Below are 17,923 nucleotides of genomic sequence, written 5' to 3' on the forward strand. Positions count from 1 at the left end.
CGTAAGAGGGCAGCAGGAAAGAGATGGTGCTGGAGTAAGGAGAGATGAAAGCATTACATTCATAGTCTTTTCTGCTAGTTACAACCTTTAAAGGTGCATGTAAATAGAGTTCGTTGGATTTGATTTAACTCATCCAAGAATATAAGTATGAAAGGAGCAGCATATTGCTGTACTCACATAGTGATTTTCTTTGCAAGAAAAACATTTTATTTTCAAGAGCAGTGGACGTTTGTGGACTGACAAGAATAGAGATCTTCACCCAGAAGCCTGTTCTGAGCTGACCATCCTATTTATGGGCGTTGGAGCCCACAAAGCCCATGGGAGCTGCATGTTGACCTAACAGAACACAGCTGTTTCCTTTCACCCCAGCAATGGAAGTGATGGCCTTGACTCTTGGATACTATCACATAGGCTCCTTCTGTTTTGTTTTCGAACAGAAAACATCCTGTTTCATCATGCTCGTTGAATAGAATAATTTAAACATGCCTCATGGAAATAATAGTAATATTTTTACTTACCCTGAGACATTTTTTTTTTCATACCCACATGAGATAAAGTAAGAAGAGTAATACACCCTGCTTGTGCTTAGCTACTTGGTTGCGCCCGACTCTTTGAAGTCCTTTGGACTATAGCCCACCAGGCTCCTCTGTCCATAGGAGTTTTCAGGGAAGAATACTTGAGTCGGTTGCCATTTCCTTCTCCAGGAGATCTTCCCGATCTAGGGACGAACCCAGATCTCCTGTGTCTCCTCCATTGCAAGCAGATTCTTTACCTGCCCAGCCACTGGGGAAGCCCAGTACTCCCTGTATTCACGTAAATAAATGTGAGGAATATATGTATAAAATAAGTTCTTTTTTTCTGTAATTTTTACTTTTTGAAGTAATTTTCTTCCTATTTCTTTTCAATTGGTTATAATTATTTAAAATGGTTAGAATATCTGGTTTGGGGGTGATGAGATAATATTATATTTTATATGTTAGCTGAATTTTGAGATTCATAAAATAAAAGAATATTACCCATTCCTTAGAGTCCTGTAGCAAATCTTTAACTTGATCAGATAGTCTGGAGTAGTGACTCTCATACTTTTTTGACCTTGATCTCAGTAAAAGATATATCTTTTACTTAGTGACCTAGTACATTAAAAAATGCACATGCATAGACACACACAGATACACATGAGCATAGGGGTACACAGAAATTTACCTTCGCCTCACATTTCTTCCAAAACCTGCCATTCAGCTTTGGGTGACTGACCAAATGGTGAAATGCATACCTCAGTGTCATTTTTGGCACACCTTGTATTTTATCAAGGATTGTAGATTGCTTAGGTATTCCTCATGCCATGCTAGTGATGCAAATAAGGCATGTCATTTGGATTTATTGTTTTCTTAATGTTTACTTTGAAAGACAAGTATATACTCTAACTTTAATTTAGTTCTGATATCCTCTTTGTACTTTATATTTGAAAATTCTCTCAGTCAACTGAAAGTATAAGTGTACGTTTTTATTGGAGAATAAAATATTGTGGTAATTAACGATGATTGTGAGGCTATGGATTTTAAATGTCCAAATGTTATTATATAAATAGTTAAGATCATAGATGTGAATTGACACTGTCGAGAGAATATGATCCCTAATAATTTGGGGGAAACCACTGTCTCTTTATGGAATTTTCAGTGAAATTGCATCACCAGCATTAAGCAAATCTTTAAGCCCAGGAGATGCAGAGGAGGTAAGTCTTGACCCCAGTAAGTTTCTGTTAGGGAGGAAGGACCTTACAAACTTTGTGGCCAAATCATCACAGACAAAAACTATGCTAGCAGAACTAGCACCATAATATCTTGATTTTACACAGACCTTATTTTATAGAGAATGTTTATTTAGTTTTGCAGAAGCTTCATTCAGGCTACAGTTAGCAATGCTGAGGAATTATAGTTCCTGCCCTTTTATATCAAGCTTTAAAAATGGGTCTACTAGAATTTTTGATAATAAAACTGTAAACATAATTAATTTTTGAATAAAATTTCAGATTTATCTTTGTTTCCCAACAGTTCATTCTGTAAAGGCAAGGTTTAGCTTTGGTAAATGTTGATTTTAATACTTGACCATTTGGCATTATGTCAAAATGTGTATTTGGTAAATTTCTAAAATAAACACTCATGTCTCTACTCATCTGTCCCGTCCCAGTGAAACAGAAGTTTCACAAAATCATAATTGGTTCCATTATGTGCAGTGTTCTCTGGTCTTTTCTGTTTTATTTAGTATTTTTAAAAACCACTAAGTTAGTTTTGCCATCTACTAATATGTCATGATCTACAGTTTAAAAATGTTGAGACTCAGTGTACCCTGGGGATAGTAATACCATCTGGGAGGGGTCATTTTTGTATGCAATATTAGGATGGTTTTCTTCCTCAGAATACTTTTAGGATCTCAAAGACATGTTAAGACTTGTTAAAAAAAAAAAAAAAAAAAGAGTTAATGCTACCACCAAGTAATTTTCTGTAGTGGTTGTACCAGTTTACATGCCCACTAGTAGTGTCTGAGAATTCCAGTTGTCCCATATCCTTCTCAACACTTGGCGTTGTCAGTGTTTTTAGATTTAACTATCATAGTCAGTGTGGGGTAGTTATCATAGCCATTTTAAATGAAGTCCATCTAAAATGTCTCATGCCTCCCAACATTTTTCAGCTGAATATAAATGAAATAGTTGATCTGTTAGTTCTGATATTTTGAATAGTCATTCTCTTGCTGTTTATGGTATTTTTATCCATTGTAGTGAGCTGTCACCTTTTATTGCTATCATAGTGGCTCAGACTAGCAGCTTCTCGACTCTTTCATCAACAGAGAATAAAGTAGAGTAGAAATTTTGTGTTTGGGTTTGTAAGCCCCAAGTCCTTCTAGTGTAACAATATGTATTCTTTTTGCAGACCTCAGAAACAGCGCATTCTCTTATCTGTTGCCATTTCAGGTCCCTGCCCCAGATCCCCTTCTACTCCATCAGCCTCAATTACTCTGGACAAGGATTAGTTTAGTGAAGTTGGAGAGTGTGGATGAGGGGAGCAGGGACAGTCAGCCTAACTCTAGAGGAAAACAGTGTTTGGCTTATGACTAGTAGACTCAGCTCTTCACTACAGGTCTGGGTGGGGTTTCAGAGAAAAGAGAAGGGAGTGCCTGGCAAGGTAAGGAGCCGGCCACTGTTGGTGTCATGGGAATTTGCTTATCTTGCTTATGTTACTACTGAAATCCTTAGTACCATTCACATGCTAGTTCATGTTTATGAGAGTCACATAAAGCATCAGGCAAAAGATCGGGCCCGTTTCCAGTCTTGATTCAGGGTGAATTCAATCCATGCCGTCTTCTTGGCTCCACTTTCTCCCTTGTGGTGTGTAACCAGACTAACGTGAGAAAATGATCAAGAGGGAGGGCACCTGAAGAAAGCATCTAATTTAGCCTCTCGGCAATATACAAGAACACAACTATTTTGCATTGTGAATCTGCCTTCGTTAAATACGTTTGGAAGTGATCAGTGCTATGATTTATTAAGGTTTTTTTTCTTCGATGTCTGCAAAGACCATACCGAGCTTCCCAGGTGGCACTGGTAAAGAATCCACCTGCCAATCCAGGAGATGCAGGAGACGCGGTTTTGATCCCTGGGTCAGGAAGATACCATGGAGGAGGAAATGGCAACCCACTCCAGTATTCTTGCCTGGAAAGTTCCATGGACATAGGAGCCTGACAGACTGCAGTCCATGGTACTGCAAAGAATCGGACGTGGCTAAGCAACTGAACACACACACAGAAGGACAATACTATAGAAATACAGAGTACCATGATTTTTTTTCCTTTCACTGCTCTGTGTAAACCTATAGAACATTGCACACAGTTGAGTTAAACATGATGTAAGAATGATCAGTGAGTTAAGTCTTATTAATTGGTATTTTCTTGAAAGGTTCTACCCATGGTTGGCAAATTGTAATCCTGAAAGTCACTTGCTTTTCCTCTTTATGGTATTCTTTCATAACCTCTGCCTGTTCTTTGTATTCTTTTGTTTCAACTTGACTCAGCTCTGAGGATGGAATAAATTAAGGCCTTGGACTTTTATGATATATGGGTTCAAAGGGATCCTCAAGGGGCTAATTCTCAACATTAATTGATTAAAAGATTTGTATGTGAAAATGTTTTCTGCAGCATTACATGAAGAGAACATTCCCTCATGTGATGGCCTGAAGAGTTGCCTGATACTCTCTGCTTAGTATAAATAGAGATGAATAAATCTCCCAACTTTCTTTTTAGTTGTGTACATTTTATAGTAAGATAGTCACAAAAGATACAAAGAATCAGCAGCTTAGTCACACTCCATTTTATTTTTCTCCGGGTTTTAAAATTTAAGCTCGTTAAGTTGACATTGGATATTGTTCCCAAAGTCAGCCATCACTTGTCTCATCACTGCCTTGCCCTCAAAGGAGCAAAAAAGTTCTGTCATTATTGATTTTGGTCACCAGAGTATGCTTCTTTGTGTAACTTCTTTTTGGAAAGTTTGATGTAATCAAGATAGTTAATCTCCCCTTAGACAGTTAGGTCAGCAGAAAATATTTCTCCTTCCTTTTAATGTTTCCTTTCTTAGACCTAAGGATAGGGGGTGAAAAACAAACTCCAAATGAAAAAGAGTTTTCACTTTTGCTTCTGGAAGTGGCACTAGAATTCAGATTGCCAAAATAATGCTTTTTTGCAGCCACAGTAAGTAACAGGGGATTTGAGCAGCTCTTCTATATTAGGGTGTTTAGAAGAAAGAGTGATTTCCGTACCTCTGTGCCTCCAGTGAAAGTATCTTTTTTGTTTTCGTTACTTTTATTAGTAGTAATGAATTTAAACCATGTATGTAAAGTAGAATGTGAAGATTCCCATAATCTGTGTTTCCAATCAAGATGTGTGTGTGTTGTCAACATAAATGGATGGTGCTTGGCATACTGTTCAATAACTTGTTTTTTCCCACTGAATATTTTACAGGCATTTTGCCACATCAGTGTCTGTGAGTCTGTCTGCAACATTCTTTTTAAATGACTCTATCATGTGGATGAATCAGAGTTGATTTATGTCATCCCCTCTTGATGGACATTACATCACTTCTCATTTTCTCATGTTCTAAACTTGTGTTGTTCAAGGTGCTAGCCACCAGCCACTTGTGGCAGTTTAACTTAATTCAAATTAAATGATGTGTAAAAACGAGTTCCTCAGTCACATTAGCTATATTTCATGTGCTCAGTAGCTCGGTGTGAGTAGCACAGATGGAGAGCTTTCCCATCATTATGTAAAGATGTATTAGACAGTGCTATTCTGATCTGCTGGTTTTCAGACTTCTTTTTGAGTGCATGTTCCTTTCTTTTATTCATCCATTCTTCATTCCTTCAATAAATAATTATTAAGTGCCTCCTATATGCTAGGCATTGTGCTAGGTACTTCGATATATCATTCATAAAATACTTGCCCTCATAATGCTTAATATTCTATCAGTGAAAGGTTTTAACTGCTTCTAATAATGTATTTTTGGTTTAGTTGCTAAGTCATGTCCAACTCTTGCGACCCCATGAACTGTAGCCTGCCAGGTTCCTCTGCCCATGGGATTCTCCAGGCAAGAATACTGGAGTGGGTTGCCATTTCTTTCTCCAGGGGATCTTTCTGACCCAGGGGTTGAACCGGGTCTCCTGCATTGCAGGTAGATTCTTTACTGCCTGAGCCACCAGGGAAGCCGTATATGTATTCGATATCATGCTGTTATATCTTAAAACATGTCAAAATAGGAATGAAAACAAATAAGATAAAAATGTACAAAATTCCACTGTAAAAATTTTTTTATTAGGATATAGTTGATTTATGGGCTTCCCAGGTGGCTGAGTAGTAAAGAATCTGCCTATCAAGCAGGAGGCAAAGGTTTGATCCCTGGGTGGAGAAGATCCCCTGGAGAAGGAAACAGTAACCCACTCCAGTGTTCTTGCCGGGGAAATCCCATGGACAGAGGAGCCTGGCAGGTTACAGTCCATGAGGTCGCAAAGAATTGGATATGACTGAATGACTAAACAGCAGCGGCGGTTGATTTAAATGTTGTGTTGCTTTGAACTGTACAGAAAGTGAATCTGTTGTAGATATACGTATATCCACTTCTTTTTAGATTCTTTTCCCACATAGGCCTATACAGAGTACTGAGCAGAGTCCCCTCTGCCCCACCGTGGTCCTTGCCAGTTATCTCTTTTTAAAATGTACATAATTTCTGAAGTAGTCTTTCTGTGTCCCATGATGCCGCTGTCCCTAATGGTGCTCTTGGACCAGGCGGTTATCTCTAAAGCTTCCTCCAGTACTGAAACTGAACTGTTGTCACATTTTAAGTAGGTCTTTGATTTTGATATTCGTAGGCTTTTTCCTATACTATTTGCATTTGTTCTTATATATTTATTTAGCAAGAATTTATTAAGTTCATACTATATGCCAGGTAGGTGCCAGGAGATTGAACAGGTCAGGGTTCCTGCCCTCCCATGAGACAGGCTTGCACATCAGTTATTTCTGATACCAGGTATTGTGGAAATGCAGCGAAGGGACATCTAAAAAGGGAGATGGCTTGGCAGAGCAGAGGATGTGTGCTGTTTTGTCACGTACTCAGTCGCTCCGTTGTGTCCAACTCTTTGCGGCCCCCTGGACTGTGGCCCGCCAGGCTCCTCTGCCCGTGGAATACCGGCGTGGGTTGCCATGCCCTCCTCCAGGGTATCTTTCCCATCCGGGGACCAAACACGTGTCTCTTGCATCTCCTGCATTGGCAGGTGGGTTCATGGTTTGGCAGAACAGAGGATAGTTCTCATGAACGTGACTCATTTGTGGATTGCACTCTGTTGTGGGACTTAATGGAATCATAGATTTGTCCAACAGGTAGTTTTTTTCTTCCTGGTATTTTCCTTTCTCTTGGAAAATATAAAATCATAAGCCATTGATTTAAGAATATGTAATTACTGTTAATTTTCCCATTAAGCATCTTTATGTTTAACTGTTACCTTTCAGTTTTTAAAATTAGATCTTCGGGTTGGAGAGGCTTTACATAGGACAGAAGCTAAGTAGAAATAATTAGGTAGCTCCTGTTGTTTGAGAGAGGGGAGCAAAATCACCCTCCAGAGGTGTGTTTTTATTCATACTTTCATTTAACAAATATTTAAGAAAATGCCTTCTATGTAGAAAAAACATTTAATTCCAAAATAATTTCTCAAGAGGCTTTTAGTTAGGGAATTCTGAAGAATATAGGATAATAAATACTATTCACCGAAAATTTAGAAATGAAAAAACTGATCATGTGTTTTTTGTTTCCTTTCTTTCAGGGCAAGTTAAAGTGTTTAGAGCTCTTTATACGTTTGAACCCAGAACTGTAAGTATATCAGTCCCAATACTGACATAAAGGGATTTCTCTGGCGGTCCAGTGGTTAAGACTCTGTACTTTCACTGCAGGGGACACGAATTTGATCCCTGGTCAGGGAATCCTGACCACAGGGTGGTCCTGCCACAGGGTGTGACCAAAAAAAAAAAAGAAAAAAAAGATACAAAAACTGAAGGTGATTTCATTTAGATACTTCCTTTTGTCCTAAATGGCCATGACCTGCTTCAACCCTTCAGTTGACTATGGACAGAGTCTCATGTGGTTCAGCCCTCTTCCCAGTCCTGTCCTCTGCTCCTTCCTCTTGGTGGATTATTCCAGTCGAAATTTGGTGCACAGTAGAACTCACCTCTGACCTCTTTATAGACCTATGGCTCTGCATCCCTCTAAACTCTGATTACACCCTTCCTCTTCCATAAAGACTTTCTGATCATCCCCCAGTGGAGTGGGATGTCTCTCCCTGCTCTGAATTCTACACTTGGCTTGAAATCCTGCTCACCAGGACAGTGTCTAGGGTGGAGAACACAGGGGTTTCAAGCTGCCAGTAGCTTTAAGACCCAGTCTGCGTCTTTTAACAGCTGTGTGACTTGTTAAATTCAGAAATTACCTAACCTCTGTGCCTCCGTGTACTCTTCTGTAAAGTGAAAGTAATAATAATAATTTCATAGGATTTTAGTGAGAATTAAGTGAGATTATTGTGTAAAGCTGCTATTACTATTAAGCAGTCATTGTTACTATTAGAAGAAGTAGTGATTTCTATATTCATAGACTCTGGTTGTTCAGTCACTAAGTCGTGTCCAACTCTTTGTGACCCCATGGACTGCAGCATGCCAGGCTTCTCTGTCCTTCAGTATTCCTCAAGTTTGCTCAACCTCATATCCATTGAATTGGTGATGCCATCCAGCCATCTCATTCTCTGTCTCCCCCTTCTTCTCTTGCCCTCAATTTTCCCAGCATCAGGGTCTTTTCCAATGAGTCAGCTCTTCACATCAGGTGGCCAAAGTATTGGAGCTTCAGCTTCAGTATCAGTCCTTCTAATGAATACTCAGGGTTGATTTCCTTTAGGATAGACTGGTTTGATTTCCTTTCTGTCCAAGGGACACTCAAGAGTCTTCTTCAGCACCACAGTTTGAAAAAAGCATCAATTCTTTGGCACTAGCCTTCTTTATCGTCCAACTCTCTACCTCTCTTAACACATATTTTTGGTTGGTTGATACATTGATTACTTTAATTCAACTCCAGTTCTACTCCAAGATGGAATCTCTACTGCTTTGTAAAAGTCTTAGTTATTATCAAACTCACAGGAGAAAATAGATATTTAATTCATTGCATGCTAAGTCGTGTCCAACTCTATGCGACCTTATGGACCGTAACCTGCCAGGTTCCTCTGTCCATGGGGATTCTCCAGGCAAGAATACTAGAATGGGTTGCCATGCCCTCCTCCAGGGAATCCTCCCAACCCAGGGATCAAACTTGGATCTCTTACATCTTTTGCATTGGCAAGTGGGTTCTTTACCACTAGTGCCACATGGGAAGCCCATTGTAATTCATTAGGGTCTTTGTTTTTGGCCACACCACACACCCTGCTGAACTTCCCCAACCAGGGATTGAACATGTGCCCCCTACGTTAAAAGTGTGGAGTCTTAGCCACTGGACCACCAAGGAAGACCCTAACTCATTAGATTCTTTGAATATTCCCCATTTAACATGCTATTTTTAATATCCATGGTCCCGAGGATCCTGGACTATAGAGCAGTGCTGCTAATTCATTCTGTATGCACTAGATGGTCATTAATGACTACCCCATGCCCTGCTGGCCCCACACTCTGCTCCTCTCCATCTCCCCTCAATCCAGATGCTAGTGGGGAGGCATCTGGCTGAGCAGGTAGCCCCTCGGTCTTAGGGGGTCTTCCTGACCGGTTAAGTGCCTGTGCTTTATCAGTTGTTCAGTATTTTGAACATCATCCCAGAACTAGGTTAGTCTTACATTCATTTTCTGAATGAGAATTTCTGTTGGACAAACTCAGTTTGGTCTCTCTCCCCTGAGACCAAGTAGCTGTCTTCTCTAGTGGGATCAATATACCCCCAGTACATCCTAAACTCACCAAGCAAGTTGGAAGGGCTGAGCTGCGAGACCATTGCTGACGTGTGCAGCACCCCAGGAAGACCTGGGTCCAGTTTTTTGCTATTGTACTACTCTCAGGAGTAGGCACAGAAATGCCCAACTTTCTTGATGAGCCACTGAACAAGTAGGACAATGGAAGCTTGTCGCTCCTGGTTCTTCTGGCCAAGCTATTTCTTCTCTGTCTTGCTTGAAGGTAAGGTAGTCCTGGCACTACCAGCCTTGTTTGGCTCTCATTTCTTGCCCAACCCTCAGTCTAACAAACCGCCATATAGAGGTCCTGCAAGACTGGATAGACCAGTGTAAAGTTGCACTGATGCAGAGAGAGCAGAATTTCCTGTGTGCTGGATTTATGTTGATTTCTGCAACCCACCTCTATCATATAGTGCTTGCTGGGCTCCTCTAGGTTTAAAGCACTATCTGTAGTGGAAGGAGCCCTAGAATGGGATTCCAAAAGCTAAAGGCGAGGAGTCCAGTCCTACCGCTCACACACTGTGTGATTTGTGGCAAGTTCTTTTTTTTTTTTTTTTTTTGGGTTTTGTCATACATTGATATGAATCAGCCATGGATTTACACGTATTCCCCATCCCGATCCCCCCTCCCACCTCCCTCTCCACCCGATTCCTCTGGGTCTTCCCAGTGCACCAGGCCCGAGCACTTGTCTCATGCATCCCACCTGGGCTGGTGATCTGTTTCACCATAGATAGTATACATGCTGTTCTTTTGAAATATCCCACCCTCACATTCTCCCACAGAGTTCAAAAGTCTGTTCTGTATTTCTGTGTCTCTTTTTCTGTTTTGCATAGAGGGTTATCGTTACCATCTTTCTAAATTCCATATATATGTGTTAGTATGCTGTAATGTTCTTTATCTTTCTGGCTTACTTCACTCTGTATAAGGGGCTCCAGCTTCATCCATCTCATTAGGACTGGTTCAAATGAATTCTTTTTAACGGCTGAGTAATATTCCATGGTGTATATGTACCACAGCTTCCTTATCCATTCATCTGCTGATGGGCATCTAGGTTGCTTCCATGTCCTGGCTATTATAAACAGTGCTGCGATGAACATTGGGGTGCACGTGTCTCTTTCAGATCTGGTTTCCTCAGTGTGTATGCCCAGAAGTGGGATTGCTGGGTCATATGGCAGTTCTATTTCCAGTTTTTTAAGAAATCTCCACACTGTTTTCCATAGCGGCTGTACTAGTTTGCATTCCCACCAACAGTGTAAGAGGGTTCCCTTTTCTCCACACCCTCTCCAGCACTTATTGCTTGTAGACTTTTGGATAGCAGCCATCCTGACTGGCGTGTAATGGTACCTCATTGTGGTTTTGATTTGCATTTCTCTGATAATGAGTGATGTTGAGCATCTTTTCATGTGTTTGTTAGCCATCTGTATGTCTTCTTTGGAGAAATGTCTGTTTAGTTCTTTGGCCCATTTTTTGATTGGGTCATTTATTTTTCTGGAATTGAGCTGCAGGAGTTGCTTGTATATTTTTGAGATTAATCCTTTGTCTGTTTCTTCATTTGCTATTATTTTCTCCCAATCTGAGGGCTGTCTTTTCACCTTACTTATAGTTTCCTTTGTAGTGCAAAAGCTTTTAAGTTTCATTAGGTCCCATTTGTTTATTTTTGCTTTTATTTCCAATATTCTGGGAGGTGGGTCATAGAGGATCTTGCTGTGATTTATGTCGGAGAGTGTTTTGCCTATGTTCTCCTCTAGGAGTTTTATAGTTTCTGGTCTGACATTTAGATCTTTAATCCATTTTGAGTTTATTTTTGTGTATGGTGTTAGAAAGTGTTCTAGTTTCATTCTTTTACAAGTGGTTGACCAGTTTTCCCAGCACCACTTGTTAAAGAGGTTGTCTTTTTTCCATTGTATATCCTTGTGTGGCAAGTTCTTGAACCTCTCCGAGCTTGGTTGTGAGATGGAGATTATGCCCATGACCCAGCCCTGCCTTAATGGGTTGTTGTAAGGATCAGATGAGATTAGGTATGCTTTGCAAGTATATGGTACTGCTGTTGGCTTTGCTGTGTTGCGTTATGTTGGGGTAGGTTAGGGAGAAACGAGATAATTCCCACAGCCATTGCCTTTTATCCTGGTCAGGACACCATGGCAACCAGTAATGGCTATGCAACACGCTCTGGTATGACGGAAAGCAGAGGGACTCCAGGATCTGCCTGTCATGGTTCAAGTTCAGTGTCTGCTATGTGTCTGATGTATGGCCTTGGACAAGCTTCTTAGTTCTGATGTGATGATAAGAATAGCACCCACTTCACAGTGTTACTGGTGAGATTATAAGTGTCCAGATCCGTGCCTGGCACATGGTAGTACTATTAAAGTGCTAAATGAAAGCATCTGTAGTGAATTTGATTTTTTTTCTTTTATTAATTCCCTTGGCTCCAGATTGAGAAAAGTGAAAAATTTCAAAAGGATGTCACAGTCTTTCCAAAAATTTTCTTAAAATATATATTTGCATAAACCAAGAAAATTAATGCCTTGAGAATTATATGTTACCAAGAATATATGGAACAGGAACAAGGATATACATTACCAAGTTTGTACTCATCCCCATAACATCCCAGTGGCCAATGAGTAACTTGTTCTAATACCTTGTGGTTTTTCAAGGAGAGAGGAAAAAAAGAATATGGTTAAAAAGCAAAGAACAAACTAGAAATAGAGAAGTGCCTACTTGATTGTGTCACTCTTTTCCCATCATGTTCCGTGAATATGATGCCAGGAATTTAAAAGTAGATCCTCATCGAACAGTTTACATTAAGTGTCCCACAAGTGGTTTCTTAATGGAAAATATGAATATTGGAGATAAAAATCTAACTTTTAAAACCATGAAATTGCCTTGTTGTCTATACTGCCAGCAGTCTGAAGAATTTGATGGAACACCTCCTCAGCTCAGTTAGGAAAAACCGCTCCTAGTTTCTGTGCAAGAAGATATTTTACTCTTACTAAAGAGTAGCATTTGTGTGTCTGGGAGCTATTGATTAAAAAGAAAATAAACCATCCATTCTCTTTTATCTGGATGAAAAATAGCAAGACTTTTTTTACCTGACTGAAATCGACTGCCTGTTGTTGATGCCTTAGTTGGAAAACAAGTCTGATCTAATACATGGCTGAGGCAGACACCGCTACTGAACAGCATTCACTAATTTACAATCTGAAATGGCGCTGAGAAGTTTTGAAATGAGTGTACTTGGTGACATTTTTCAAATCATGCATTTTACCAAACCATGTGAATGACAATAATTATTTGAGAGCATACAATTTAAAATATTGAGGTAAAATTCACATACAATTAACCACTTTAAAATAAACAGTTCAGTGACATATAGGAACAATGTTGGGGAGCTGTCACCTCTGTCTAGTTCCAAAATATTTTCGTTACCCCCAAGGAAAACCCTGTACCCATTAAATGCTTACCTCCCACTCTTCAGGCTTTATTCCTTTTTATGATGAAGACTGATTACAGGGACGTGTGTGTGTGTGTGTGTGTGTGTGTGTGTGTGTGTCTGTGTGTGTGACTGTGTATTCTTTGTTTCTTTTTAAGTCATTTGGTTCTTTCTTAAAACGTGTCTTTTGTTTCAAGGGTGAATGATCTTATTAAGTTTGGAAATTTAGGCAAACTTGACCTTTGTGATTTTAGAAGGTCAGAACTGTCGGTAGAGATGACTCTGTCACTTAAACATAAGCACTGATTGAGGAGGATTCATTATTAGACATAAGTGGGCAAGGTTAACTTCTATTCAAGACATTGAAGTCTTTCAAAACTTTTAGAAAGTGAGAGTTACTCCAAAAAAAAAATGCAGTTTTCACATATACCGTTTTCTTTACTTCCTTATAATCTGCTTTTTTCTCTCCTCCCAGAAAGATAAAGACCATTACAGCATACTAACACATATATATGGAATTTAGAAAGATGGTAATGATAACCCTATATGCAAAACAGAAAAAGAGACACAGATGTACAGAACAGACTTTTGAACTCTGTGGGAGAATGTGAGGGTGGGATGTTTCGAGAGAACAGAATCGAAACATGTATATTATCTATGGTGAAACAGATCACCAGCCCAGGTGGGATGCATGAGACAAGTGCTCGGGCCTGGTGCACTGGGAAGACCCAGAGGGATTGGGTAGAGAGGGAGGTGGAAGTGGGGATCGGGATGGAGAATACATGTAAATCCATGGCTGATTCATGTCAATGTATGACAAAAACCACTACAATATTGTAAAGTAATTAGCCTCCAACTAATAAAAATAAATGAAAAAAAAAAAAAAAAAAGAATCATCTAAAGGAGAGAGAGTCTATTCAGATTGCCAGTGAAGGCCAACCTTATTGTCGTAGGGGTGGCCGCTGTGTCCTGCATGGGATGCTGTGGTGGAAAGTGAGTTCCCTTTCTGGCCTCTGACAAGTAAGCCAGTTTGCAGCAGGGAACTCCTAAAGTAAATAGTTTGTTTCTCTGATTACTTATTATTTCCATCCCACATTGGTTGTAATATCGATCATAGATCATCAGAGCATTTTAGAGAAAAGATTAGAGAAAGTCTTACTTTACTTAGAAGGCTTTACTCTTTTTCTTCTAAATGCCTATTTGCAGTAATTTTAAAATGTATGTCATTGATCTACATAGATTCAAGTGATTTTGCATATATATACTGTGTATAAGTCTAGTCTCTGCAGATCGAAGTGTAAATTCAACAAATGTTTCAGGAAGTGCTTTCTAGAGGAATTCAGACATTTTTTTGTTACCGTAATTGTTTGCTATGTTTTATATATGAATGCATATTGCATCTAAATATTTATGAATTGTGGTTGCTTAAAGCATGATACACTATTAATTTATATTCAGGGAAAATAATAATAAAGATTATCTCTGAAACTAAATAAACTACTGGTGCAGAGTCACATTTACTGCCCCAGTCTGCAGCTAAGAGAGGAGATAAAAGGAAAATGAAAGAGTGAAATAAAATTCGTTTCACTAGCATAATTGTTATTTGTATGGAATAGTAACCACAATCAAAAATATCAAAGCCTTTTAAAAATATTTTTCACACCAAAATTATGAAAGTAGTGCATGCTCATGATAGAATTTTATGCATAATTTTGATCTTATCCTGTGTGAAATTTTGTGCCCTACATTTTTCACTCAATATGGTAATGTAAACATTTCTCAATATATGAAACTTGCTCTCAATAGGTATTATATTGTGTGTGTGTGTATAATTTTTTGGGGGGGGTTGTGTGGCTTGCAGGATCTTAGTTACCTGACCAGGGATTGAACCTGGGCCATGGCAATGAAAGCTCTGAGTCCTAACCACTGGACAACCAGGGAGCTCCCTCAGTTCAGTTCAGTTCAGTCGCTTAGTCATGTCTTAGTCGCTTAGACTCTTTGCGACCCCATGAATCGCAGCACGCCAGGCCTCCCTGTCCATCACCAGCTCCCGGAGTCTACCCAAACCCATGCTCATCGAGTCGGTGATGCCATCCAGCCATCTCATCATCCTCTGTCATCCTCTTCTCCTCCTTCCCCCAATCCCTCCCAGCATCAGGGTCTTTTCCAGTGAGTCAACTCTTCGCATGAGGTGGCCAAATTACTGGAGTTTCAGCTTCAGCATCAGTCCTTCCAGTGAACACCCAGGGCTGATCTCCTTTAGGATGGACTGGTTGGATCTCCCTGCAGTCCAAGGGACTCTCAAGAGGCTTCTCCAACACCATAGTTCAAAAGCTTTAAGTTTTCGGTGCTCAGCTTTCTTCACAGTCCAACTCTCCCTAGGCATTATTTAATTTAATAAAGTTATGCTGATAAATGGTATCTACTGATGGGAAAAAGAAGATGTTTAATCAAAGTGCCTGGCTTCATTCAAAGAGTTTGGTTGGTCCAAAAGCACATTTTTGTCCATGTAATCAATTAACCCCTTAGAACTGCTTATGGTTCAGACTAGGTTACTGCTTCATATCTTTCAGCTCTTTAGCCTTTAATTGAATTATGTATTAATTGTTCTCATATATGAGATGTTCATTCTTTCTGAGCATGAAGAGATAAGGTAATGGTTTTCTCAAAATAAATAGATAGTGATGTTGATATGAAATGTTTAGATTTAAAGCCTAATCATTTAGGAGAGAGCCAAACTTCTAGCTATTTTTCATGGTTTTGATTCTAGACATTGATCCTTTTATAAAAATATATATATCACCTTTTGAAGTTTTTACAATGAGGAACTTTTATTAATAATCCTGTTTTGGCATAAAAGCAACTTTATTTTATTGTGGAGGAAAATAAGATGGTGTATGTGGAGCTGGGAATTCTTGTTATATTAATTCTTTGAAGCTTCTCATGGGAAGAGTCACCTTCTTATATCTATGTTAGTTTGTCAATAATGTTTTGTTATATGGTTTATGTGCAGATTTAAGTATGTAAAATCTATGCTATCTATAAGGATATTTTAAGATTTGGGATTTGTGTAATTATTTTCATGATTGTGTTCTAATTCATGAAAAAAATCGCATGGAGTAAAACTTAAAATTTTTTTTTCTTTAGCCAGATGAATTGTATTTTGAAGAAGGTGATATTATCTACATTACTGACATGGTAAGCCCAGTTAATATTTTTTCATACTATGCATGAACTAAAGATATATGACTATTTTTCAGTACTTTATTTACATGTAAAGCTATATAGAAATACATACACCCAAGTCAATTCACTTAACATAATTTGTAATAGCATAAGATTGGAAGTAACCTTTATGTCCATCAGTGGGAAAATAGTTGAATGAACTTTGCTGTATATACAAAGAAAGTATTATTCAGCTATAAAAAGGAGTGAGGAATATCTCTATATAATATTATGGGGTAATTTAAGTGAAAAACAGCAAGGTTAAAAAATTGTGGATAGTGTGCCTTTTCTTATCTAAGAAAGGATGAGAGGATATACGTATACTTATTTTCCTCAATTTAAAATAAAAAGTCAAAGGAAGAGTTATACATTTTTAAGAAGTAGTTTCCTCTCTGAAAGGAAAGGGAAATAGAATAGAAGAAATATATAGACGGAACAGAGACTTTTAAAAAAATTATACCTTGTTTTGGAGAGCACACTTTGGAATCATGTAAAACTTTTGTGTAGTTATAAAATTAAATGATAAAAAGCAGTACCTGGAAATGAAAAGCAGAATGAATCAAATGAACTTAGTTGTATCCCAGAGAGGTACAACACACGGAAAGGAACTATTCCAAGTGACTTTAAAACTCGGCATTTTGACTGAATATCTCTAGTCAAATAATATAAGGAACAGAAAGAACTGCCACCCCCACATTATAAACTGTTTTTAATCATGATGTTGTTGGAGAAGGGTTGGTATTGTTATTCTGAGATTGCTGCATGCGTGTTGCAGTTTAGAGCAAATGAGTCAGTAGGTCAATGATGTAGAAAACTGGGAATTTCAGCCTGCAAGAAAGAGTAAACAGATAGATACAAGATCAATGAAAAAAAGATCAATGAAGTTAAGTAGCTCTACATTTGAATTGAAAGTGTGTTGTTTTTTACCTAAAATAAACAAAAATGTTTCTTAATTTGTCCTTTGAATAGGCCAAAAAAAAAAAAAAAAGACCATCCCGATAATAATATATTTCCCATTAAAAGGAAAAAAGTTCTTTTGAAAAATGTCTGGTACTAGGTTGAGAGCAGCAGAGGTACAAGATAAGCCCAGGACATCTTCCTCTTAGAAAGCAAGGAAGCCACCAAAGACTATGAGGGTCACACTGCAAAAACACTGGAGCTAAATAGAAGAGGCTGCCACTAGACAAAGATAGGACAGACAATTTGAGCAATCAATTAGGGCAAGAATCCCAAGGATTGAAATACATCTACTCTGTTTAAATTCATGAGCTCCTGATGGTACTTAAAAACAAAACTAAACATCATTGGTCAACCTGAGAGAATGCTAGGGAACCAACTTTTTATTCTGGCAACTGTTAAGGAAAAGAATCAGTATTTCTTCTGCCTTTTCTTTATGAACTTTATCTCTGGGTCACGTGAGAGTTGATGAGGAAAAGTTTGTCTTTAAAGTAATATTCTAGTTATTTGAGGGCTTCCCTGGTGGCCCAGCAGTAAAGAATCCACCTGCAAGGCAGGAGACACGGGTTCGATCCCTGGGTCGGGAAGGTCCCCTGGAGGAGGAAATAGCAGCCCACTCCAGTGTTCATGCCGTGGTCGCTTCCTTCTCAGGAAAGTGAAGTCGCTCAGTCGCGTCCGACTCTTAGCGACCCCACAGACGGCAGCCCACCAGGCTCCTCTGTCCATGGGATTTTCCAGGCAAGAGTACTGGAGTGGGTTGCCCTTGCCTTCTCCGTGCTGAAGTTGAATCTGAATCTAATTCAGATTC

General features: G+C 39.0%; 1 protein-coding gene across 1 annotated transcript in view; it reads left to right on the forward strand.

The window, feature by feature from the left end:
* The window catches only part of OSTF1 (osteoclast stimulating factor 1), a 58,285-nt gene that overhangs the window by 20,735 nt on the left and 19,627 nt on the right, over nt 1-17,923 (forward strand). The window contains exons 2-3 of the mRNA XM_061132790.1: nt 7,356-7,402; nt 16,081-16,131. Of these exons, the coding sequence (XP_060988773.1) occupies nt 7,356-7,402; nt 16,081-16,131 (98 nt within the window). The remainder of the gene's footprint in view (nt 1-7,355; nt 7,403-16,080; nt 16,132-17,923) is intronic.

The sequence above is a fragment of the Dama dama genome, chromosome 29 (genome assembly GCF_033118175.1).
Source record: "Dama dama isolate Ldn47 chromosome 29, ASM3311817v1, whole genome shotgun sequence".
Classification (NCBI taxonomy): domain Eukaryota; kingdom Metazoa; phylum Chordata; class Mammalia; order Artiodactyla; family Cervidae; genus Dama; species Dama dama.